The 26,682-nt window shown below is 50.1% G+C and overlaps 1 protein-coding gene and 1 pseudogene across 1 annotated transcript in view; both read left to right on the top strand.

Moving 5' to 3' along the window:
- Positions 1-24,393, top strand: part of EFHD1 (EF-hand domain family member D1) — a 38,578-nt gene extending 14,185 nt beyond the window's left edge. The window contains exons 2-4 of the mRNA XM_039855369.1: positions 8,425-8,572; positions 14,516-14,650; positions 23,112-24,393. Coding sequence (XP_039711303.1) covers positions 8,425-8,572; positions 14,516-14,650; positions 23,112-23,246 — 418 coding nt within the window. The 3' untranslated portion in view covers positions 23,247-24,393. The remainder of the gene's footprint in view (positions 1-8,424; positions 8,573-14,515; positions 14,651-23,111) is intronic.
- On the top strand, positions 19,007-19,125 carry LOC120597291 (uncharacterized; annotated as a pseudogene).
- Positions 24,394-26,682: the final 2,289 nt, after the last annotated feature.

Raw genomic sequence — 26,682 nt, 5'->3', positions numbered from 1 at the left:
CCTGGATAGCAGCCGCCTGGCTCTGCCTCCCCTCTGCTCTCTTGCAAGGTGCTGAGCACACAGTGGGTGCTCTGTAGTGGGGTGGCCCTCAGCTCTGCCCTGCCCCCCACTTTTCTTTATGAACTTTCGGACACCGTGTATGGTATATGGAACTACAAGGCACTGTGGCTGAGGGTGGAGATGGGACCCAGCCTCAACTGGTCTCCTGCAGCCTGCAAAGGGATTGGCCTTTTGCTAGAAAATGAAGGATATTTGCTGGTAATGAGCGCCCACAGCATTGGCTCTGCCCGGAACAGGTGAAGCTAGCTTTCATCTCTGCCCGGTGCCACCCTCACCTCACCATTGCCCACCCTGCATTTCTTCAGGCTAGGGCCCCAGCTGGGCCCCCTGCCTTAGTCTGCTCATCCCCCCCCACTCCCCAGAAAAATCCATCCTGCACACTGAGCTGAGAGGCCTTTCTGAAACAGCCTCTGCCTCAAACTCGTTGGGGGTTGCCCCCTACTGCCCTCAGGAAGATATGTCTCCCAGAATGCTTTGTGGGAGCCCTGTGCACCCTTCCAGGACATCCTGGCACCTCTGGACTGACCCGGCGACAGCGGCTCCCTCCCAGCACATTCGCTCCTGTTAGTCCCTGCTCCTCTGTGCCAACTGCCTCCTTCTATTCCAGCCCAGCCCAAGTTCAAATTTGGGCCTTCTCACAGCTTAACTGTCTCTTTGTGCCTCTGCCTCCCTGCTGGGACTGGTCTTTGTGCTTTCCTTCTGCTCTGGAAAGGCCCCAGGTAGGTGGGGGCCAGGTGGTGAGTGAGCGAGTGAATGAAATGCCACAGAGCCAGCCACTTATCTAAACCCGGCTGGGAGCAGAGTTTGGAAATCAAAAGCCTTTGGGCTCCAGCTTTTGTATTCACTCCTCGGAGTCCCCCAGGCCCTTGCTCAGAGCCTGCTCACTCTGACTTTGCATGCAGCGATAACATACTGGGCGATCTGGTTTCCTGGCCTGCAGCAAATGGGAGGAAGAAAGGAAGGAAGGGGGAGCAGATGATTTGACAGCTGGGGACCCACACAAAGGACAGGAAATCAGAAACTCAGAGAATGGGCAGCCAGGGAGGTTTGGAGGAGGAGTCCTGAGGCTCAGTTAGGGACACTGACCAGGAGAAGTGGGAGGGCCCTAGGAAAGGCCACCTGCTTTGGGGGATAGTCTGGCACAGCACCCTTTTCCTACTTGAAAGAGCCTGGGCACCGCGGGGTGTCTCGTAGAAATGCAGGTTCTGATTCAGCAGGTCAGGCATTTCTGACCATCGTGGGTGACCACGAGGTTGCTGGTCCAGGGACCACAGTTTGAGTAGCTAGCCCCTGTCCGTTCGAAAAGGCAGTGCACGATTTCCATGCAAGGCCTTTCTGGAAAAAAAAAAAAAAAAAAAAGCAGGGGTGTTCGATGTCCTGGTGGCCTCTGAGGCATAGGTGACCCCCCCAACACTAAGGCATTTTCTGGGGCACTGCCATTCTCCTTCGAATCCCCCTTCTGAGGAATCCCTGGGGAGTTTCCGATGGCTGAGCCTCAGGCAGACAAAGGCCGCCCGGCCTCTTTCTTCCTTTATGGCAGGGTTATTCTGGGGCTTTCTTGGTGAAAACCAAGAAAACCCAGGGGGCTCTGCACAGTGGAAGCCAAGAGAGCAAGTGATTCGTGGAAAGTGGAGGGGCCCTGGGTGGACACTGTAAACCGGCCTGCCACTCTGGTGGGGTGAGGGTTAGGCGTCACCTGGGCCCCTGTGCCCAGGCAGGGGGCTTTCCCAGCTCTTGGCACACACAGCTGTGGGCCCTGAGTTTGGAGAGCTCAGCCTGTCCTGCCTCACCCGCCCCACTGCACCATCCACCGATGGCCCCAGTCAGGAGCAGAGCCTTTCATGTGAGCCTGTGGAAGCAGACCTGACCCTCTCACTTAGGACGGGCCGGGCTCTGGGTCCCTCAGTAAGGGCTCATGGAGGTTCAGCAAAAGGGGCCACGGCAGCCTGTGGACCTGTGTTCCCCGCAGAATGCTCAGGCGGTGGAAGCTATTTGAGGCCCAGTTGGGTGTGGGCAGGTCTTCAGAGCAGAAGTCCTGGAAGCTGTCTGCTTGCTCTTTATGGCTGCAGACAGGCACTGCTTTTAGAAACAGCTCCCTCTCGTCAACTGCTTACCAGGTTCAGGGGCCAGGGCATCCAATTATCTCCTCTTGGCCCCCCTCCCACCCCGCAAGGCATAGCTGGCTCTCTTGCGCTCAGTCTGCAAATGAGATGGAGGGCTGGGCTTGAATCCCGTCTGTGTCTGTGGGGTCCCCAGTGCCGATGGGACTGGAGCCTCGCCCTAACAGATCCTGGAGAGTATAAAGATGACAAGGACTGAGGAAATGTTAAAGCAAAGCATGGAGAAAGGTCACCAATCCAGAGGAGGGCTAGAGAGAAGCCCAGGAGACACAAGGAAGGGTTTGGGGTCTGGGATTGCGGGTTGCCTTTAATAAGAAAAATCTGAGTTAAAACTTAGATTTTTTAAAAAACTGGTATAAGGAGCCAGGATGTTGGTGTAGGGGAGGAGGGACAGGGCTTAAGGAAACTTCAATAAGCCTGCAAGCATTTGAAAGATGTAAACAGTGGGGAGGAAAAGAAAATATTTTGACGGTTTGAAATAGGGGGAGGGGAAATGCAGGTTTAGGCCAGGCTTGTAGGGAGACAGAGGCCCAGACAGGTTTGGAGCTGGGACCCTGTGGGGCTTCACTCGGCCAGGGCCGCCCTACCTCCCCAGGTCCCCTCCTTCATGGTTCCCCTGGGGCTGGGGAAAGCCATCTGTCTCCAGGAAGAAGTCCCTGGCTGATGGCCCTGCCAGCTGAGCCATGTCGGTGGGTGTGACCTGGGCAGGCCATTCTAAGGGCCGTTCCCTTTTCTCAGGGCTGGATTCCAAATTGCCAGGAAGGTGACAGCATTTTCATGGAGGGGGGCGGGGGACAGAAAGCAAAGAGTTTTGAAGAAGGAAGAAAACATATCCAGCTGCATTTGCCTGTCCCACGGGCCCGAAAGTCTGGTGTAGGATCTCCGGTTTACAGGCAGCCTTGTCTAAAGGGGCTTCCACACTGCAGTTGCTTGAGGCTCTGGGCAGGTTCAAGAAGATGGTTTTACCCCCTGGGCCAGTCTCAGGCACCTCCAGCTTCCTGCAGCCACAGCCGCTGTGGGATGTGGTGATGACATTGGAAATCTTACAACCTTCAGGAGAAAAGCCTTTAGCTTTCCAATAGCTGACTTCCCAGGAAACTTCTCTCTGCTTTAGCCTTGGCTAGCCCGCCTCTGCTGATTGCCTTGGCTAGCCTGCCTCTGGGCAGCCTTGGCGTTCTGTAAAGACTGACCTCATATCAGATCTTCCTTCCCCAGCACCTACCTCTGCTTGGGCATCAGGATGGGAGTCCTCCTGGTTAACCTTGCTGGGCCTCGTGACCTTGGGCTCGCTGGCCTCGATGGGCCTTATTTCTTCCCCTGCCAGACAGTACTACGCCCCTCAGAGGAGTGTTGAGTGGTTAAATAATGAAATTATTTGAAGGGCTTGGCTGTTGAGATTTTCCCCAAATGTTTGTAAGGTGGCAACATTAGTATTCTCTTGGCCAAAAATTAATGCCTTTGCATATTTGGGTGGTCCAAAGCACCATGCTTTTAGACCAAAATCTCAATCTCCCCACCATTCGAAACTCAGCAATCTTTTCTGCCAAAGGCTCCAATATAAATTTAAGAGATACAAATCTCAGTTACAACAGTGGGCGCTCTGCCCCCAGGGCCCCCACTGGCTTGAGAGGCACACAGTATAGACTCAGTTAATTACTGTCGTGCCTTCCCCATGCCCATGTGCAGCCGGGCGCCCGCTGGGAAGTCCCGGGTTACTTTTGATCTACGGGAACTGGCTTGGCTGCCTACTTCATTTTTCACCATCTGTCAGCACTTCACAGCCCTTGAGTTAAATGAGGTGATTTGCTAAGTGCCTGGCACTTAGTAAGCTCTCAATAAAACAATGCACGCAGGCGGCTGTTATTAATTCTTCACAGGACTTGTAAAGATGAAAAGGATTCGCATGGGAGACAATGCGTTGTGAACGGCAAAGCAGATCGGTTTTAGTTCTCAGGCACTTCGAATCTCGTGTGCACAGCACGGACACGCAGTCTCCGATGCTTTGAGCAAAGCAGGTAAAACAGATGGAAAGGATGCCGCTGGGGACCTGGGATGTTTCCCTGCCTCTCTCGTAAATGCAGGCCCTGGAGGAGGGGACTGTGGACGAACCCTCCTAGATGGTCTGAATTATAAATCTCAGCTCCACAGGAAGGGTGAGGACGGTCACTATATAGTCCTGCCAGGACTTACGTAGATGGCACCTGCCCAGTGCTTCCAGCGGGAACAAAGGAAAGCAGCCTTTGCTGAGTCCCCGGGAGTGAGGGCGGTGGCTGGCTCATGACCCCTTTCTTCTCTGTCCTTCTTGGCCTTTGAGATGCCCCGTCTTCATCCACACACTGTCTTTATTCCTGTGCCAAGCCGGCGGCTCCCGGCAGGACACCCAGTGAGCCTGCTCTAGCTGCAGCTCTGGCCCCTTCCTCTCCTGAGATCTGCCCACTGGGCCGGTGAGCTTCCGCTTCCAGGCAGAAAAAAGCGATCCAACCAAATTTTCCTGCCCATTGAAAGAAATTGCAATTCCTTTAACTCATTGCCCAGAGGCTCTTTCTGACATTCTGGTCCTTTTTCCTTAGGCCTGGAGAATGTTTTCTAAATCTTTTAGACTCCTCTCATTTAGGACCCCAGAAGAGAAATGCAAGGGTATCGTCCCCGACCCCTCCCACGCATGGCCTCCTGTCCACAGCCCCTTCGTGCCTCGGAGGCCGTGCCGGCTCTGGCTCGGGTGTGCGGGAGCCTGAGTGAGGACAGCCCCGGCCTCGTTTGCCCGTCTTCTCCAGTCTCCATCCGCGCCTCGGTTCCTCGCCTCCTCCCGGGCCCGCCTCTCTCTCTCCACCTGAGCTTTGCGGCTGTGCTCCTCCTGCCTTCACTTCTCCGTCCTTTGTCCTCTGCGTCCGACCCTAACGACCTCTGCCCCGAATGACCGTCATCGCGAATGCCCCGTCCTTCATCGCCTCAACCTTCCCGGCAGACTTTGCTGGAACGTGTGCCGAGCGCTGAGCGGAGCGGTGGGCGGACGACCTTGTGTCGAGTCTGGGCGTGGGGTCGGCTGTCATGGTCGCTGGGCTGGGCTCCCTGCTGACGTGGAGCTGCCCGGAGAGGCGTTTCCGGAGTGGTGTCCTTGGAACTCCTGATGCTCAGGCACACGTCCCTTCAGTGGAAATTCCCCGCCACCCGGGACGGTGGGATCAGATGAGTCTGTGTGCTGTTTCCCTCAGACACGTGACCCCATGGAAGGCTCTGGAAAGTCCCACACGGGAGAAGCCTGTTTGCTTTGACTCGGACTCCCTATAAGGAGACTGTCGCCCTGGCCAGGTGGGAGAGCTCCCCTTACCTCAGGTCTCCTTCTAGTCACTGTTTTTGCCAGAAAGTTCTTCCCTGTGTTGGCTACACAGAGCCCAGCGCTTGGCTGTCCTTTGGGGAGGTTCCCGGGACATTTAGATGCATCATCTGAAGACAGCTCTCTGCTTCCTGGGGCCAATAGTAATCCAGGTACCTCCCACGCTCATCCTCGCTCTGGGTCTTAAAGTCCATTCACCACCTGAGGTGTCCCCACTGACCAGGCCCGTGTCCCCTGACGTGTGGGGTGAGCTGCGGTAGAGCAGACTATCATGGGACGGGGAGAACAGCTGTCCCCCGCATCCGGGAGTCAGAACTTTCTGTTCATGTCACGGTTCCACCTGCCGTGGGTCTGGCAGCCCCTAGGCTCACCGGAGTGCCGCAGACCTCCGCCTTGGTCACGCGTGCCGCCCCTCTCCTTCCCTCAACACCAGGGCTGGGGAAGTCGGTTTGGGGGACTCGGTTTCAGGACCTCGCCATTTTTTTTTTTTTCCAATTGTGGTAAGATGTATAGAACACAAACTTAACTATTACAAGCATTTTTAAGTGTGCAGTTCGGTGGCATCGTGTACATTCATATCATTGGGCGACCATCACCGCCGCCCGTCTCCATAACTCTTTTCCTCCTGTAAAACTGAAGCTGGGAATGAAGACAATTAAATAATAAGTCCCCCCACCCCACCCCCACCGTTCCACTTTCTGCTCCTGTGGATTTGACTGTTCTAGGTCCCTCACATAAGTAGAATTGTACAGTATCTACTCACGTTGTCACATGTATCAGAACTTCCTTCCTTTTTCGGGCTGAATAGTACCCATTTATTTGTTTACCCATTTATTTGTCAGTGGACATTTGTGGTGTGTGCGCCTTTGGCTATTGTGAATAATGCTGCTGTGAACATGGTGCACCAATATCAGTTCGAGCCCCTATTTTCAATTATTCAAAGTATTATTTTACCTGTCTTTTCCCTGAGGATCCTCAGAGTCGCCAGCAGACGTCCAGGGGTCTTGTCTGCAGCCTTTAGCACCTGGCAGTGGGATTCTTCCAGGCACGGAGGCAGCGCCCAGTGCTGCTTGAGTTAGAAAGTGCCATGCAGAGGGTGGTGGTGTCAGTCGAGCACCAGGGGAGGATGGACAGTGGGTGCTCTTGGAGGTCAGAGGAGGAAGAGGGCACTTCCCTGAGCTCTGGGGTACAGAAAAGCCACCAAAGAGTGAGGGGCGGGTGGGCGGTTCATTCTGGGTAGGAGGGATGGCATGAGTCAGCCACTGCGGTTGGAACAGCGTGCATCGGGGAGTGTGGCCTCATCTGCAGCCCAACCACGTGGGCCTCAAAATACCACCGGCCCACAGACTTAGATTTCTGGTTGCCTACGGGCTGCATTTCTTGGTGGGTGGCGGTGTGGTCCCCAGCAACAGTGGGTTTTTGTTGTTAGGTCAGGAGGAAGGGGGGTGGAGGGTGGTGTTATAGATAATGGGGAAAAAAATGGATTTGTTTGCTTACTTAATTTTTTAAAGTTGTAAAAGACACATAAAACTTACCATCTTAACTATTACGTGTACATTCACACTCTGGTGTGACCGTCACCACCATCCGCCTCCAGAACCTTTTCTCATCCCAAACTGAAGCTCTAGCCCGTTAAATAGCAACCTCCCAACCCCCTGTTACCCCGCGGTCCCTGGTACCCCGTGCTACTTTCTGTCCGAATTCTAGATGCTTCCTATCAGCGGACTTATGCAGTATTTGTCCTTTCGTGTCTGGCTTATCAACCCTAGTATAATGTTGTCAAGGTTCACCCATGTTAGCATGTATTGAAACTTCGTTCTTTTCTATTGCGAGTAATAGTCTATTCTATAAACATGCCACATCCCGTCGTATGTATATACCGCATTTTGTTTATTCCTTCATCCATCAATGGACCCTTGGGTTGTTTCCAGTTCTCGGTCGTTATGGACAGATTTGTTTTTTAAAGCAAGATGTTCATGCCTGAGCAGCAAGGGGTCTCTGGGTAGCAGAAAATAAGATGCACTTGAGGGAGGGAGACCAGGGAGTCCGAGAAAACCCGGGAACAGCCCAAATGTGTAGAGAAGGGGGGTGGACCGGTCAGGGTGGAAGAAGGCTGTAGACGATCTGACTGGGCTGACCCAGGCATTCGGGAGTAGAGGCCAGGGCTGGGATCCCCCCGCATGGCAAGGCTGGCTCTGTTTCCCAGCAGGATGATAGGGTGCCTGGAGGGCCAGCCAGCAGAGGTGCTGGTTCTGGGGTTGAAACGCAGCCAAGAGAGCAGGGCTGGGACCCCTCTAGGCTGTCACTCACACACATGTGACCGTTCGGGCCTGGAGACTAGATGAATGAGCCAGAGGACAAAGCGTCGGGGCCAGGCCTGGTTCACAGCCTCGTGCGAGGGCGGGAAGCAGAGACGTGAGGCTGGAGGATGAGGGGGAGTCGGTGGACACGAAGGTGGAGAGACCCAAGGCGGGGCTCCCGGAATCGCTGCCACACTCCACGCGAATGCAGTAGGTGCTCGTGGCGCGTTTCTACAGCTCCTTTGTGGTCTAGCATCAGGAGGCTCAGTCGATAATTATTGACCAAAGCTGGGAGAAATAAAAGTAAACGGGCATGTCTTTTCATCCTCAAGAAACTATGACTTAGTTAAGGAGGCACAGCATGAAAACAGACACGCAGTGCAAGGTCAACCTGCAGTCGGACTGTGCCGAGCCCACGGGTGTTTTGAGGAGAGGAGGGTCCCCTCCGATGAGGAGGGTCCCCTCCAGTGTGGTGATCCGAGGTATTTGAGAAGTTTTTCAATCAATCAGGCCAAAATAATCACACAGAGAGATTACTGAGAGAATAACATGTGTCCTTCCGTCCTGGCCATGGTCATCCGTCATCGGTGCCCTGCCTTTGACTCCGCAGGTATGACGCCGGACGGGACGGCTTCATCGACCTCATGGAGCTGAAGCTGATGATGGAGAAGCTGGGGGCCCCGCAGACCCACCTGGGCCTGAAGAGCATGATCAAGGAGGTGGACGAGGACTTCGATGGCAAGCTCAGCTTCCGCGAGGTACCTGCGACCTGCCACCCGGGCCTGGAGGGGGCGTGGCCCTGAGGGGACCTCGAATTCATAGTGCCCTGGAGGACGCATGGCTTGACGCCTCTCTGGAGGGCTGTTTAGATATGTAACCTACAGTTCTGCTTTTAAATATAATTCAAGAAGCTAGTGAACCTCATTGCTGGCTGGAAAAAATGCTCAGAACGATTGAACGTCAGCATGGGTAGAATAGCCTTGTTTGGGTAAAATGGCATCCATATTGCCAGCTCTGGAGGGTGCTCATCTAAATATTCACAGTGCATATTCGTGGGTGCAAAGTTGTGGTGGCTTTGTAATTTTATACTTTTTAATACATTAAAACTTTTAGTATTTATAATGAGCGTTTTAAAATAGTAAGAAAAACAGCTAAACAAAGGGTCTTACTTTGTGCCCAGGGTCACCCCCACTCCCAAATAGTCAAAGAATGGGCTTTTTGGCCTTTGACCCCCTAAAACAGCAGGCAAAATTTTGTATGTACATATATCTTGTTGGAAGAGTACATGTAGAGTCGCTGGCTGATCCCCTGTCGGGGACAGCCTTGGTGATCGGGCCGTTCCTATTTGGGGGGCGAAAGCCATTGGGTTTCTTCCACGCTAAGGACCTATTCCCCCAAGGAGAGAATGCCACGGCTTGTGCGTGTGAGTTGTATCACAGGCCTGTAGGTGTGTCGGTGTGGCCCGGCATTAGAATGTTTGGTGGCAACATGTGGGCTGAAGGCCGGCAGCTTTAGCCTGGCTGCTGCAGTCTGTTCTCAGCGGTGTCTCAGCTGAGCTGGGACTAGAGAGGGCTGTCTTCGCTTCCTGGTGTTGACCCTTGGTTATTCCAGAAACAGCGCCGGCGTCCTGGTTTCTGGTGGCGAGACTTTGGCCGAGTTCCGGTCTCCTGTCCAGGCTAGATAGGGCCTGGGATGCTCTCCCTGGAGCCTCTGTCACTGCCTGGCGGCTATGAGTCCCGTCTCAGCTGCGATGACGCTGGTTTTGTCCCTCACTGCCCACGTATCATCTCCAGTCCTGATCTGGCAGATGCAAAGATGGAGGGACACGGGAAACCTGTGCTGGGCGTGACCCTCAGGGTCATCTAGCTCAGCCTTTTTACTTCAGAGCTAGGAGCTGGAGTGCCGGCGAGGTCAGCGTTTCCCAGACGTCAGGCCCGAGCTCAGGGCTGGGCCTGGATCGCGGCCGCCTCGCTCGCCTTCCCCGCTGCCCTTCTGGCTCCTTCATATTTGGTTCCTTCGTGTCATCGTGCGTCGTGCCGGGCACTGGCTCTTTCTAACCCAGGTGACCCCGGGGTGTAGAGGGTAGAGCTTTTGCCTTGGTGAAGCTTCGGAGGCCGTGCTGGGGAAAGAGCTTCTGTGACAAAGTGGTGATCTCTGGGGAACAGAAGTCGAGAGCGTGTCAGGAGGTCTGTGCGGCTCAGTCATCAACTGAGCCGAGACACAGTCCCTCGCCCGCGTTTCCCCGGGGCTCCGCACAGAGCCGCGTAGCTTCAGCGGCGTGTTCCACCTTCTGAGCCTCAGTTTTTCTGTCTGAAAATGAGGGTGTGAATAGCTTTCCCTCAGGACCGTTGCGAGAACTAAGTACTCTTTCTCCACCCGTATCAGTTAGGACTCTTGGTCGTAAGGGACAGAGAATGCCACCCAACGTAAATGAGAAAGAAATAGCTATTGGCCCATGTACCTGCGACATGAAGAAGTAAAAGTGTGCTTCGGACACAAATCATCCATATCTCGACGGTGCTTTCTTCTGTGTCCACCTCACCTTCTCCTCCTACATAGGGTGTTGTCCCCAGGGCCTGCAAGATGGTTGACAGCAGCACCACATTACAGTGCCTCGGTTTATCGACCCTCGTGGATAGAGAGCTTCTTTATCTCAGAGTTTGTACCAGTCCCAGAGGAAGGCCTCTGACCGGCCCTACTGGGGACACACACCCTCCTCTTGGGCCCATTGTTGAGGTCAGGGTACCGTGACTGTACGCCCAGGTCACGCGCCCCAGGATGCTGTGGCGCGTGGCAGGGCCGTCACCACGTGGGACGGGGTTGCCAGCTAGACGACGGTCTTCATTTTCACTGTCCTTCCTCACAACCGGACGCGTCGTAGGTGCTTAGTGAACGTCCTGTTCGTTTCTTTCTCTTTAGATCAACTCTACTAAGTCGCGCCCAAACGGAGGTCCTTGATTCGGAAGGTGTGTCTCCATGAAGAACTCTCTTGATGCTTTTCTCCGATGTACAAGGAGATTGGTCTTTCTCTCAAACCATTTCTTTTCCAGTTATGAAAGTCCTACACACATACTGGGGGCATTTTAGAAAATGACATACGGGGAACCATGAGAAACGATGCGGCACAGTGTTTCCTGACAAGGGAACAAATGTTGACAATGTGAAAAGTCCAGGGACGAAAGCAGATCACCGAGCTGTGTGTAAAGTATGGTGGAATTTATGGTTCGTGCCTGTGTCACGTGAGCGTACAGACACGAGGAAGAAGCCATGCGGATGCACCGAAGCTGGCAGCTCTATCTCCATAGCTCCAATGGTCTAGAACCAGATTCCAGGCACCCCTGCCCCGCACCTCGTTCTCCTTTGCAGGCAGACAGCGCAGGCTTTATAGCTGCCTCTCTTTTTCTGGTTCCCCTCACGAACTCCATTCCATCTGTCTCCAAGCAGAATTCCTCCAAGGCCTGGTGCACAGCGCTTATGTACAAAGGTTACTGGACACCTGTCAGTACTGGAAACTGTGGGACCCGATCTCTCTTCCCACCGAACTCTTGTTAAGGTGCATCCTCTGGTAGCCCTGGCTACGCTGGGTTGTCCACCTACCTGGTCACTGTTGGTTGGACCTCGGGTGGACCCCTGGCCAAATTCAACTGGCTCTGCAAATGGCTGTCCCTAGAAGTGTGGGGTGGCTGTTTTCCTGGGAGAAAGGCTTGGTGCAGAGAGGCCACCTGTTTCGTGTTCGCCTGAGGGAGCATTGCGTGTGTGCGTGCGTGCGTGCGTGCGTGTGTGTGTATTGGTGGGGGGCTTCTGTAACTCCGTGCTTTAAGGATGGGTAGGGTACTGAGGAACAGGTGCTTCGCTCTCTCCCACGGCTCACGTTTGCAGCACCAAGGTCCTTGCTGCTCCATCTCTTCCATCGAGAGCCAGACTCAAGAGCCTGAGAAGGAACGCTGCCTCCAATCCTGAGAGCATCGACTCCCCCATTTCCAGTCCTCTTCTAGGCCGCTGTATTTTGCCCGTGCGTTTTTGAGACATCCTTTCATGTAATGACTACCTCCGTTTTGCTTAAGCCACCTTCGCGTCTGTTACTTGCAAACTGAGAGCTCTGACACATACAGGCGAAGGGTTTGCATCTCCGGCTAGAGCCATGAAATTTAAAATTTCCGAAACTTATCAGAAGCATTTGATGGCTTATATCTGAGATCGCTTTTAGCTTTCGCTAGTTCTGTCTGTTTCTTTGTTTTCTGCTTCTCCTTCCCTCCCCCGCTCTTTGCTCATAGCCACAGCTAGGACACTTTCCAACTCTCCACAACATACCAGCCTTTGTGGACTATAAATAGGAAGACAAACGAGGCCGGGCAGTGGGAGAAATTGTCATTCAGGGCTGGCGATTGTAATAAAATTAAATGAGAATGTCTGGCATGCTTTATGGAAGGCTGAACATTTTCAGGTTGAGCTGGATTTTTTTCTTCTTCTTTAATTGGCTGGGGTGAGGGCAACCCCTAAGTTAGGACAGGGTTCCCTCTTGGTCATCTGCTGAGTCGCAGAGTGAGAGGGAGTGTATACAGCCTAGATCTGCTCTGGGGGGCGGGGGGAAATGGTGGGGACACTTTAAGCCATTATTTAAACACAGAGGAACAGTTGTCATCTCCCCTGTAGATGTGAGAGATCCCCTTCCATCCCCCCAGGTCACTTGGATGGTTGCTAGTTTGGAGACGGTGCCCCATCTTTCCTGGGAGAAAGGCTTGGTGCAGAGAGGCCACCTGTTTCGTGTTTGCCTTAGGGAGCATTGCGTGTGTGCGTGCGTGCGTGCGTGCGTGTGAATTGGTGGGGGGCTTCTGTAACTCCGTGCTTTAAGGATGGGTAGGGTACTGAGGAACAGGTGCTTCGCTCCTTCCACGGCTCACGTTTGCAGCACTGAGGTCCTTGCTGCTCCGTCTCTTCCATCGAGAGCCTGACCACAATCATCCCCACATCTTCCTTGCCCACCCTTCTGCTCTTGGAGGCCTCCCCTCCGTCAGCAGGCTTGTTTTCCAAGACTTCTGGGGAGCCAGTGTTTCTGGCTCTGATGGTTTGCAGCAAGCTGAGTCTCTGGTGGCCTCTAGTGAGAGAGTTTGAAGCTGCAGGGGATGACAGTGGCTGCCGAGCCAAGCTGTGGCCTCCACGAAGCTGCCTGTTCTCCAGCATCTTGCTTCACCCCTTGCTTTGCATTCGGCAGTGCCCACAGTGGAGTCAGGACCCCTGAAGCAAGAATGACAAAGAAAGGTTTATTAGCAAGGTATTTTAGAGTGGCGGTGATGGGGGCTGAGACTCTCACTTAATGAGACACATTTCTCTCTAGGCATTATGAGTCTTGGCAGTTAAAAGACACCCATGGTGGAATTTGGAGAGCCTGGCGAAGGTGTTTTAGCTCTCACTCTACTTTAGGTCATGTTCTTTCCTCTTGGGGAAGCCATTCTTTAGAGGAGATGGTCATGAAAAAGCCCTGAAAACTTGAAATTTCTCTGTAAGCATGTGCTTTTAGGCAACGTCTGAAAATCTGGAGAAGCCTCCTTCTCTGATGACTGGAAATGCATAATTCATATTCTTTCCAAATGGAAAAATAAATTAGAGAGGTTAGATAGCAGTTGTTTGACAAGCAAATTCACGAAAATTCTTGAAAGAAGAGAAGTAACAAGCCATGAAGCTGACTTGGGGAGGAGAGGAGCTTGCCTTTTCAGCTTGGCTTATTTATTTTAAGGTGTATTCTGTGGAGGCCTTAGTATACATTGGATTTAAAGATTAACTCATTCAGGTCACATTCTGAATCTAGAGGAAGAGGATGGATTATTGAACAAATGGTGTGGGGATTACTAGCTAACCACTGGGAGGAAAATAAAGTTAATGATCAACATCACACAATAGATCAGAATAAGTTTCTGAGATTAAATATTTACATGTTAAAAAAAAAGAAGTTATGAAAGCACAACATTGGTGATTGTTTCTCTAACCTTGGTGGCAAAGAAGGTTCTTCTGAGCACAACACTGGTGAGAAAAAGAAAAGATTGATGGAGTTTCTGTGAAATATTTGAAGGTCAGTAAGAACCATAGACAAAAGACAAGTGACAGAACGTAAGCATTTGAAACATATCTGTAAAGATTTCTTAGACAACACTAAGAAAGGTAAACAATCTAATGCAAAAGGGGGCATAAATGGAAAATATGAATGATTTTAAAAACATCGGAAATATTAAAGAATTTAGTTTTAAAAATAGTACATTACAGGCCTGTTGGACTTTTTCTTTCATGGCTGTAAACTAGGACATTGCCTTTTTTTTTTTTTTTTTTTGCTTATGTAGCTAACGTTTCTGAAACTACTGAGTAAATTTGGGGGAGCTGGAAATAGAGTCCTAGCAGCAGACCTGATGGCTGGAAGGGAGAAGGCATTTTATTGTGGGTGAATGTTTTTTCAAAGTGCCCTCTAAAAAGTTTGGATCAATTTACACTCTCATCGACTAGATACAAAGATGCCCCTTGTCTCACATCCTTGTGAAAAAATGGGCACGTTTTCTATTTTGGCAGCGCGATAAGGGACAACATCGTGGTCACACGCACACACGGCCACCCATTTTTTACGGGCTCGGCCATGACACCGGCGCGGGCCCGAGGGGCTTGTTGTAAATCTGTCGGCGATGTTGCCTCTGACTTGCGTCCACCTTTCCCATCAGTTCCTGCTCATCTTCCACAAGGCGGCAGCCGGGGAGCTGCAGGAGGAGAGTGGGCTGATGGCGCTGGCCAAGCTGTCTGAGATCGACGTGGCCCTGGAGGGCGTCAGAGGTGCCAAGGACTTCTTCGAAGCCAAGGTAGGTGGCTCCTTCCTGTGCTGGACAATTGCCCCCTCCCTCCGTCCTGTCCCCCGGGAGCTCCCGGTCAGTGGCCATCTCATCAACTCCCTCAGGACAAGTGGCAGATAGATCGCGTGTGGTTGCTGGGTGGTGACCGCGTGTCTGCGTGCAATCTGAAACTTAGAACGGAATGACAACCAAATGCTCAATGCACTGCATCCTGGTTTCGGGTTCAAACGGGTTTGCTGGTGCAGTACCCCCAGATTGCCTCTTCGTCCAGACTTTCCTAAAGAATTCCTCCCTCCCCCAAACCACGGTTACTTGAATAGCTACCTCCATGTTTGCATCTTACACACCTGTGTGTACACAAGTGAACAACGGGGCCAGAGGAGGCAGCTTTGGTGGCTTGCCCCAAATCAGTATGTTCTCCATGACGATGGCCCAGCACACAGTCTTGGAGCTTGGAGCCCTTCTGGGTCCTTGCATTCATTCGCGTGTTCATTCAGCCACACAACGCTTCTCGGGAGCGCACCCCTTGCTGGCGCTGTCATTTTCTCTCTGTAGAGCACGCCTGCAGGAAGAGAGGTTGGGAGAGCCGTCCGAACCCCGTGTCGCCCACAGCAGTGGGGTCCGGTGGCTAAGGCTCCCTGGGTCCAGAATCTGCCGCCTCCTGTCACCCATCCGTGCCTCAGTTTCCTCACCTGTACAGTGGGGGCGGTCGGGGGGTTGCTGTGGGGACCCCCCGAGTTTTCGTGTATGTGAAATGGCAAGTGTGTACCGGCCCAGTGTGAGTGCCGCACCCGTGATGGGAGCCTTTGGGACACCCCACCGCTCCAGGGAGGGGCCAGCCTCTTGTGGAGTTTTGGCTGATTCTCGGAGTTTGCCCAGAGACAAACTGTCTCTGGTGACACATCCCAGCTGGCTCGGGCACCCTAAGCAGGACTCTCCTCTTGCTTCCCTGTGATGCTGCTTGGGGGCAGAGTCTGTCCTCATCCCGCCAACGTGCAGACTGTGACTCGTGGTGGACTTGACGCCTGAATCCCTAGCGCTGTTGTCGGGCAGTTTCAGGGGCAGGCGGACCACTTGTCAGGCCTTCAGTACCAGCACACCTGTCCAGTCTCGACAGTCCTTGGGCCCTTCCTTTATGACGAAACACTGACTCATCCCAGCTCTGGTTACACTCAGGAGATAGAGCTTCTTGACGAGGGAGTGGCAAACAAAGCTTTGGCCCTCGCCAGGACGTGCGCACAGGCTAGAGAGGAAAGCAAGCTCTTGGCCTTGGTGGACGGGTAGTAAAGAGGGTTCTATCTAGCGGGCGGCGTGAGTCTGCCCCATCCACTGACCGTGTCGACCCTTGTGATCTCTTGTGGAGCTTTGGGCAGGGGTCTGGCACTGAGACCCAAGCTCAGCCGGACACTGTCTTCACTCCACTGCTGCAATGTGCCAAGTGCTCTCATCGGAGTCCGTGGGAAGTCCTGGGGGATGTCGTATCTGGGCATCCCAGACCTTTAATCATCTGGCTCTGGCCCCCTCTCCAGCCTCATCCGCCCCTGTGCACGTTTCTTCAAATACTGCCACGCTTTTCACACCGGGGCCTCCGAACCCGCTGTTTCCTCTTCCTGGAAGGCCCCACCCCGTGCCTGTTCCTAGGAAGCCCTACTCATTCTTTCAGACCCACGTGAAAGAGTTGCCTCCTTTCGGCAGCTTTCCCCGGTCACCCCAGCCGGGGAAGTCTGTGCTCTTCTGCCTCTATCATGAGTGGAAATGGTGTTGTAATTCATTTGTTCAGGGCATTCTCGGACCCTTTTGGTAAGAGTATAAAATTGACCCAATTTTTTGGAGAGCTGTTAACTAACATTTCATATCCTTCACCTCTGGAATTCTGCCTCTAGGGATTTATCCTTCAGAGACACTAAGCAAATGCACGTAGGTTTTTGTACAGCGTTGCTTGTGACAGGGGGACGTTAGAAACAACCGAAACGTCCATTACTAGGGAACGGAGTCCATTCTGTTCCACCCACATGTTTGCACACCCGGCAGCCGTGTCCACGTGTGGACAGGTGTCTGAAATGAATTAAGCAAAACAGTGTGTATGAAATCCCATTTTGTAAATATTAAATACGACCTGGATAATTATACACCAAAGTATTAATAATAGTGCTGTCTGAGGGACTCATTTTTAAATATTTTTGTAATGTTTTATAATGGTGCGTGCATTATTTTTATAACCAGGAGAAAAGATGAAAAGAATAACAATAGATTTTTTGAACTTATGTTTATATGTCTGCCTCCCCACCCAGGCTCAAAGGCAGAGTAGGTGTGGTGTTGTCTTTGTAATTACAGTGCCTAGCGCAAAATGGCCCTCATTAAACATTTGCATGAATGACAAATGGCAGGAACCATTACTCAGATTTGGGGGAGGGCCATAAAGGAGCTGACAGTTTGCGACAGATGTTCAGAGATGAATGGGGATTCACCTTGTAATCAAGGAAGGGAGGGCCTTCCTGCCGTGGGAACAGCAAGGGCAAAGCCTGCAAGGTGGGGAGGGTAAGGAGCATCTGGAGACGGGCCCTTGCCTGCACCAGGCGCAGCAGGACAGGGCCTTCTGGGCTCCCTTAGGGGCCAGGCCTTCCCAGCCTGCCAACTACTGGAACCATCGGCAGATCAGCCTCCCAGGCTCCACCCAGATCCACCTGGGATTTCCGCAGGGTGAGGCCCAGGACAAGTGGCATTGAAGAGCTCTGCAGGTGGATGCAGTGCACAACTAGGCTTGGGAAGCGAAGCTGCGGGCACTGGGGGCCCTCGGTGGTGTTTGAGCAGGGCCTTGCCGTAACCAGCGGTGGGCCTTATGCAGATGGACCCGCCTGGGGAGAGGCTGGACTTGGGAGGCTTCTACAGACTCTGGAGAGGAATTGTAGGTCCAATGAAGGTGGTAACAGTGGGCCTGGGGAGGAGGTAGGATGAATCCCACACTCTCAGAATTCTCAGTGTTTATGACAGCTTGATTGGAGGTGAAAAATAAAATGCCACAAGGCTTGTGGAACTGTGTGGAGAGGGGCTGGTGATATATATTTTTTCATCAAGACAGGATCTCCCCTCCCCATTACAATGGAAATGGGTTGAGGAGAAAAAGTTATAAACTGGGTTTTAGTGTTAAGTCCAAGATACCTTCAGGCAAGGATAGGGCATGGCCCTTTGTTTGAAGGGCAGGGCATTGCAAATAGTTTCTGTTCCCATCCTGTTGGACAGAAGATGGCCACATGTGGCTGCACGGGAGGCTACGAAATGCCTCTTTTCCTGCGGTTCCATGTGCCCAGCTGCAATCCTGCTGCTAGGGAGGATATTGTGGCTTATGGAATAATTTCTTCCACACATGTCTGTGGCTGGACCAATGAGCAAGGGCTGGAATGTCATTATAGCTTGCTCGCCCACTCTCTCTTCCGATGCCCAGGATGGGAGGGTCAGTCTCCCCTAGACCCTTGGGCCTTGTGCCAGGGTCCAGCAAATGGGCCCGTGGAGATTTTGTGAGAGACCTGGTTGACTGTGGAAGGCAGATTGCAATAGGGCAAGAGGTGAGTGGGAACTGGGGAGGAAGAGCCCCGATGGCTGAGTTTTCTACCTAGAAGATTGGTAGAGGAGGCCTGGACAAAGTGGGGGGCGGCAGCCTGGGATCAAGAAAGTGCTTTGGTGTTTTTCGTTTTTCGTTTTTTGTTTTTTGCTTTGTTGGTTTTTTTTAGCCTGGACATGATAGATGTTGGCATGTTTTTAGGTCACGGGGAAGTAGTCCAGGGAGAAGGAAACAAGAGGACAGAGTGGGGTGATCGATGGGACGAGGACTTGGAGGTCATAGGATCAGGAGAAGAAGGGCCCCAAGCACTGGAATTGCAAGGGTCCCCAGCCCTCCTGTGACCTGGATGGGAATGGTGGGCAGGTGGGGTGATGAACGAACATATGAGTGTGGATGACGGGTCAGACCCTCTGCTAAGTGGCTCAGATTCATGCCTCACCTAGTGCTCGTGCAAACACTCACCAGCGGGGGCTAGGGTGGGGGGTCCCACTTTGCAGATGAGGAAAAGGAGGCTCGGACAGTGGTTTCTTGGCACATAGTTAGCATGGATAGCCATGCCTAAGTTCATTATGAATTTTACTGATATAAAAGATACGTAGCACACAATTTACAAATAACTAAATATGTATCGCTTCTCTTGTCAATCCCACGTAGCCCGTTGGCTCTAACAAAAGGGCTCCCTGACTTTTGCTGGACTCTTGTAACTGTGGCCAGTGTAGGGTTGCAACTGACTAAAGAACGTAGTTCCCAAATGAATGTTGCTTGATACTATGTTGGTTGATTTATAAGAAAAAAGGGGAAGGGCAGTCTACGGCCACGCCACCCTGAACAAGCCCCATCCCGTCTGATCTCGGAAGCTAAGCAGGGTCGGGCCTGGTGAGTACTTGGATGGGAGACCACTTAGGGAGACCAGGTGCTGTAGGTGTAAAAAAATAAATCAATAAAAATAAAGGGATTGATTGTAAGCCGACAAGGTCCTTGCAATCTGTGAGGTCAACCAAGGGCTGCCTTGCCTAAAAAATAAAAATAAAAAATAATAAAAGGGGAAGGACACATGTGAGAATTTCTTTCATGTCTACGTCCATGCCACCCTGAATAAGCCCGATCTCATCTGATCTCAGAAGCTAAGCAGGATCGGGCCTGGTTAGTACTTGGAGAGAAGAATTTCATTCATTCCTCAGTGATGTGAGCAACTTCTCTACTGAATTTGATAATAGTTTTCAAATATTGACAGAATATGCTCTCAATTTTTTTTTTTTTGGCACTATTCATAATGTAAAGGCTACAGTCAATATACAGTTTTAAGTTCATTTTGCATTTTTAACACTTTTCCATCACTTTCTCAAGAAAAGATTGTCTCGACAGTCAATGAAACAATAAACCAAGCCTGAATTCATAGCATCTCTTGGTTTCCATGGTATAATTACTCCCACCGGGGTCACTTTTAAGCTACCAATGGGATGTTGCAGTTGGGAAGATTCATAGTATGTGATGATGGCCCATCATCACACAGAATTTCCGCCTCAGAGATGGAATACATGTCAACAAACTTAAGAGCACAGATAATAGGAAATGTAAAATAATCAAGAAATGATGGTTTCTTAGTATTACGTTTGCTTTTAACATAATTTATTTAATTATAAATTAATGTGATTTAATTTTTAGCAACAGCTATCATTAACAACCAGCTCCTAAAATTTCTGCAAATCAGTTGGCTTACAAGCAGGTACCAGCCAGCTCCAGCACCCCTCTGGGCCCGGAGGTGTTGTGAAGAGTCCAGGGTCTCACTTCCCTGCCGACCGAAGCACAGTGAAAGCGGGGACGGGTGAAGTGGGCGGGAGAGGAGTCCGGAGGGCAGGGACTCCAGTCCTCTGTGTTTTCTAAATCACTGAGAGTGGCAGGAGCCATGAGGGCAGGAGCTGTGGAGGTTTGGTTGAGCGCTATGAATCCAGACACCATCCTCGTCAGACTTCTAAATAGAAAATGTGTTCTCAGCATGCGAGCAGAAACAGACAAAGCCTTTGATCGAGGATGGGACTTGGCAGGGTGGGAGGAGAGAGGTAACCATGCAGGCAGAAGTGCAGGTTCTGGGAATTAAAGGTTCCATGACAGGTGTTGCGAAGATTGGCTAGGAGTCCGTGTCAGGTTGGAACATAACCCCAGGTGCCAAGATATCAGGAAATAGGGGAAGGAACCCTGGTCAGGGGGTGGGGCTGTGTCAACAGCAAACTCCAAATCGGATTTCTTGCCTTAATCAAGAACGAGCGGGCAGGGAGGACAGGTGTAAGGGTTAGAGAAGGACCCAGGGGTTCAAAATTTCAGCCTGAGTCTGGGACCAGAGAGTGAGAAAGGTTGAAGGTGAGTGGCCCCTGCCTGATCTGATCTCTGGGGATGCTGACATAGGGAGCCAAGGGTGAGAACCTCAGGGCCAGAGGATAATGAGAAACTGTGAGGCCGGGGCAGGGTTTCTCGTGCCTAGGAAACACCTGGGAAATTTGGAAAGCGTAATTCCTAGTCTCCAGCCCTAGGGATTCTGATTTGGAAAGAGCAACAGCACAACACTCCCTAGTAATATTTCCAGACTCCTGTGAAATGCAGGGAGAGTTTAGAAGAACAGATGTAAGGAGTTTTCACTGAGATGCAAGGATCTGCCTTGAGCTACAAAGGGTATAACAGAGAAAAAGTCAGAATGGGCTAAATAAAAGAATGTCGTAGGAAATGGTAAATCTCAGATACGACACTGGAGAAGTGATGAGTGAGTGGACCAGGGGAGAGACTGAGGAGACGCCCTAACGTGGATGCAGCTAGTGACAGAGAAACGAGAGAGAACCTGAGAGATGGTGAGCGCAGGAGCAGGCTAGTTAGAAACGGAGTTTATGACAGACACATCGATGTAAAACTCACAGAAATCTCAATGAAGGGAGTGCCTCTCTGTAAATTTAAGACAATAAGAAAATGCGATGCATTATAGAAAGTGAACAACTCTGCCTGACACTACGTGCCCCTCCCCACAAAACCAGTCAAGTGCTGAGGAATATAGGGATTAATTCTTCGACATTATAATTTTTTTCAGCGCCATAAAAAGAATTCACGCATGTTGAAAAGGGTTATATCACATTCATTCTCTGACACCGTTATGATTCTGATAACAAAAATCAGATAAAAATAACACATCAGAAATACATTTGTATTAATGAATTTAATGAATATAGCTGTAAGACTTAAAACAAAGAATTGAATGTAGTTATAACATTTGAAATTATGTTAAGACTACAGGGGTAGCTTAAAATATATTCATGTCATAGGTGGATCAAATAAGAAAAATGATCATTTCAGTTAGGATACTCAGAGACATTTGATGAAGTTTAACATTCATTCATAACACATTTAAAAATAAAACAGTATGCTTCTTCGACACGATAAAAATATTTGCTTTATAAATATCAAAGCATTTTATAAAGCAGTAATATTAAATAATGTAGTATGGGTACAAGAATAAACAAAACCAGTTAGTAGAACAGAATAGAAAAATAATGAAAACAGATCTCCATGTGGAATATAGTATATGAAAAAGACCATTTTCAAATTGGTGGGAAAATAATGCGCTGTTCAATAACAGGTATTAAGACAATTGTCTCTATACTTAGGAAAATGAAGTAAAGTACCTCTATTATATTTCTTCATTAAAAAAAAAAAATGCAGGTGATTTCAGAGCTGAATGTAAAAATAAAACCATAAAAGTATTAGAAGAAAATACAGGAAAATGGGTTTAGAAACTTATGGGTAAACATGATATAAAATACAAAAGCCAGAAAGGAAATGCATGAAAATTGATTACATCAAAATTTAAAATATTTTGCGTGGCCCAAGCTACCTCGAACTTAAAAGACGAACAAAAAAAAAACTGGTAGAAAGTAACTGAAAAATATGTTAACAAGGAATTAATACCTAAATTATATAAAGTACTACAAATTAAAAGGAAAAAACAGCCAAATTGAAAAACAGGCAAAAGAAACAAGTGGGTAATTCACCAAAGAGGAAATAAAAGAAGGTGACAATTTTTTTGCCTATCAGATTGGCAAACAGGAAAAAGGTTAATTATAAGCTTTGGCAAGACTGCAGGAAAGTGACTACCTGTATTCCATGACGGTGGCGGAGTAAATTGGAACAGCTGCTTGGGAGAACAGTTTAGCAGTGTTTATTTTAAAAAGGTATGTACCCGCCGTGTTTTTGCAAATTTTACCCAATTGAGACACGAAGAGAAAAATCAGTTGGGGAATAGAGGATTTTAAGATGAATTTATCTGGTACAGTATTATTGAAGATAAATTTGTTTTTAAAAAATGGCACCAAATCCCACTCGCAATACCGACAAAAAAAAAACCCCGTAATGTTTGGAAGTAAGTTTAGAATGATTTTAGTGGGTAACAAAAACCATATCGAATAAAAACTGAGGCATTCAGAGAAAATTTACATTGTAAAGGAATTCCTTGGCCACAGGCAGATGGATGCCATCGCAATCACATTCCCAGCGGGGAGGTTATTTTGTTATTGTTTTTTTCTAGAACTAAACAGTCTTATTTTGAAATTAAAGGTAGCAGGTAGAAGTGGGTGATAGGTGGGGATGTTAAAACAGTATCCTGAAGAAGAAGTGAAATGAGAAGACTGGCCCCAGTGGATGGGAACACGTGTAACAAGGCAGCAAATAAAGTGGCGATGTCCTCAAGAATAGAAGGCGAACTTGGGAAGACCACCGGGAAGGAATATTCGCCGGGGGGGTCCTTGCCCCGCAGCAGACCAGGTCCCTACATCCATGGCTGCAGACAACGAGCTCTGTTTGCTGGGTGCTCCATCTCCAAGTTCCCCTTCCCCACGCTCACTCTGTGGGTCTGTTTCTGCTGTTCCTCTGCAGGTCCAAGCCTTGTCCTCTGCCAGCAAGTTTGAAGCGGAGCTGAAAGCCGAGCAAGAGGAGCGGAAGCGAGAGGAGGAGAAGAGGAGGATCCGCCAGGCAGCCTTCCGGGAGCTCAAGGCCGCTTTCAGCACATAGTCTGGCGACCTTGACCTCTGTGCGCTGCTGTGCCTCACACATGCCCCGGGGAGAGCCGGCCCCCGGCATCCTCACCTCTGCTGACCCCCTGACCTCTCACCCCAACCAGCCTCCATACCCACCGCCTAATGCAAACTCTTTAGCCTCAGAGGGGTGGCTTGGGGTGCCTCTCACCCCTTGAGTGGGAGCCCCTCCTGGAGGGTCCTGGGGTAGGCCCGCCTGCCCACCTTCCTCTGCCCTTCTCTGTAGTCAGAATGTGCCTCTACTTGGCAACCTGTACCTTTTCCTTGTCCCTTTAGCCTTCCACGTCAAAGAATGGAAATTAGTTTGTACAGATACTTCTTTCTTTGGTGGTCCTCAGAGGAGTTAGTCCCTGGGGAGCTGTCATGTTGATGGGGTCCGTTTTCTTGGGTAATTCCCTGCACCTCTCCCGTCATGTCCTCCATCCCTTTGTTTCCCACCCGGCTACCCTGTTCTCATTTCTAGCCTGATTCTGCCAGTTGCCTTTGCATTTTCGTCGATCCTGTGATGATGGTAAGGTTTAGAGCAGGCCAGGCTGGACCACTGCCTGTCCCCTCTCCAAAGGGGGGTGTGGCATGCTGCCGAGATGACACAAAATAGTGGAAAGTTAAGAAGATCCGTTCCTGTCCTCTAGCGTTCTCGCTAGCGCACGGTCTCCATGCCTGCTCCTGTTCACTCTCCCCATTTCGGCCTTTTTTCCTGCTCTTAAATACTGTGCTTCTTAACTGTAATAATGAAAGAATAATTCGAAGTAATATTAATGAGTAGAAGAATTCCTGTTAACTCTGAGTCTACGCAAGTTGTAGTAGAGCAGACCCCTGGCATTCCCAAGTGACAAATCTTGAGCCTTGCGGAATCCCAAAACTCATGACTATCCTCATCACGTGGTCAGTTTTCAACATCTGTTTCAAGGCGGTGAAGCTGTTCTTACCTCCAGCACAAATTTTTATATGTTGTGAATTCTTGGGGTACCCACAAATACCAGGGGTTTGTTGTATTTTTAAGAATAATTCCTAATGTCATATTTATGCTCTTTTGTAACCGCTGTCTTTATAATAAAGCATCTGCATTTCTACTTTACAGCCGTTTCTTTTTAAATAAACTATGCAAATAGACGTTGCCATCACATTTGGTGTTCGTCTTCTTACAATTGGTGGAGAGAGCAGAGTGTTCTGTGTAGGGGCCACATCTGGCTCAGGCTCCTGTGGGACACTGAGTTCTGGAAGTCGAGTTAGAAGGACCCAGAGGCAGTGGACATGAAAATGGAATGGAGACGTGCCATCCAATCGTGCGATCATGCTTCTTGGTATTCATCCAAATGAGCTGAGGACATTCGTCCAGACAAAAATCTGCACATGAACGTTTATAGTGGCTTTATTCATAATTGCCCCAACCTGGAAGTAACCAACATATTCCTCAACTGGTAAATGGATAAACAAACTGTGGTACATCCACGCAAGGGAATATTAATTCAGCAATGAAAAGAAATATTATTCAATGATAAAAAGAAATGAGCTATCTAATTACCAAAAGATATGGAGGAAACTTAAAATATATATTGCTAAGTGAAAGAAGCCATTCTGGGAAGGTTACACACTGTGTGATTCCAAGTACGTGACATTCTGGAAAAGGCAGTCACGGGGGGTGGGATTGGAGAGGCATAAAAAGGCCTTGCACAGAGGATTTCTAGGTAGTGAAACTATTACTTTTATTACACTGTAATGACAGATACATTCATTATACAGTTGCCAAAACCCATAGAACTTGCAACACAAAGAATGGACCCTAAGGTAAACTATGGACTTGAGTTAATAATAATGTATCAGTATGAGCACATCAATTGTAACAAGTGTCCCGCACTGAAGCAAGATGTTACACTTCGGGAAACTGAAGCGGGAGGGGAGAGACCTTTATGGGAACTGTACTTTCTGCTGTTTTTCTGTAAACCTAAAACTGCTTTAAAAAACAAAGTCTATTAATAAAAAGAAAAAGGAAGGAATGGGGAGAACAGGGTAATTACTTCGAACATCCATTTGCCTGTCTGGACAACGAGGCCCATGGGAGACCTAAAAACTCTTGATCGCAGTGATAGAAAATGTAACACAGAAGGACTGAAGACAAGAAAGGACAGATATTGGGCCGTGTAACTACGAAGACCAGGGACAGGACCTCTTTGCCCCTTTGTGGTTACGAAGTCCTTCAGATGTTTTCCTTTTGTGCTGCTCGCCTACAATTCCCATCCTCCAAGCCATGGCCTTCGTTGGTTCTTTCCTGGGTCTTTCCAGTGGCCTCCCGATCCGTGTCCTTGCCCTCATTCTGTCCTGATTGTCCACCCTGCAGCTAGAATAATTCTTATAAACTGCAAACCGTTCCTAACACTGCCCTTCAATATTTGGCTCTTCATTTTCAGGATCTGGCCCCCCTGCTCACCTCCCCTGCCCCATCCCCATCTCCTTCCAGACTGTACACTCCAGGTAAATGCAACACCAAGCGGTTCCTAGACAGTTCCACTCCTCCAGGCTTTGACACATGCTGTTTGCTCTGCCTGGCACTCTCTCCCTTGCCCTACTGGCAAACTACTTCTCATTGTTTATGACTCAGCTCGTGACACCGTAATGGTAGATACATTCGTTATACAGTTGCCAATTATTCAGGGAGCTCTCTTGATGGTCCCAGACTAAAGGCTGCCCTCGGTATTCCCATTTTGCCCTGAGTATTTCTCTATTGCAATCTTTACAGGATTATGCAGCATCCTTCTGTTTAGTCCTCTTCCTCCTCCTTTGGATTATGAACTCTTCGAAGGGCAGGGACTCTGCCTTCCACACTGCTGTAGGACCAGCACCGTGCCCAGCATGCAGCAGGGCCCCCCTTGCATGTTTGTTTCACAAAGACACCCCAGACAGAGGTGGGCAAGGGAGGACCCCTATCACGGGGCCAGGAACCTTCTAAGCACTCTGACTTAAATGGGAGCCTGGCCTGAGGGGACAGCTCTGAAAGAGAGGACAGCAGAGATTGTGGGGACATCATTCTCACTGGAAAAGTAATGCGTCTGCTCCCAAAGGCCCTCCTTTGACTGAGCAATCAGGAAAACAATCAGTTCTGCCTCTGCCCTGGAGGCTGAGGGATGTAATGGGAGTTGGAGTCAGACACTAGGCCGGTAACTTAGCCTCACTGAGCCTGTTTCTTTGCCTGTCTAGTGGGGATGATGATTGTCTACCTGGCAGATTCCACGGCTGACGTATATTTAGTGCTCAAGACATATTGGTTCCCTCTCTACCTTCCACCCTCCACTACCGCAATTCTGTCTCCTCCTGAGTTCTGGGCCTCCAAAGTCCTGTGCCAGGGCTCCCAGGCCAGGGTGGCCCTGGAATGCTCAGTCCTGGCTGCTGCTTTGGCTTCAAGCTCAGATGCCCAC

This window comes from Pteropus medius, unplaced genomic scaffold, assembly GCF_902729225.1.
Source record: "Pteropus medius unplaced genomic scaffold, Ma_sr-lr_union100, whole genome shotgun sequence".
Lineage (NCBI taxonomy): Eukaryota > Metazoa > Chordata > Mammalia > Chiroptera > Pteropodidae > Pteropus > Pteropus medius.
Note: the sequence above shows the minus strand (reverse complement) of the source record. Positions and strands in the feature narration are given on the sequence as shown.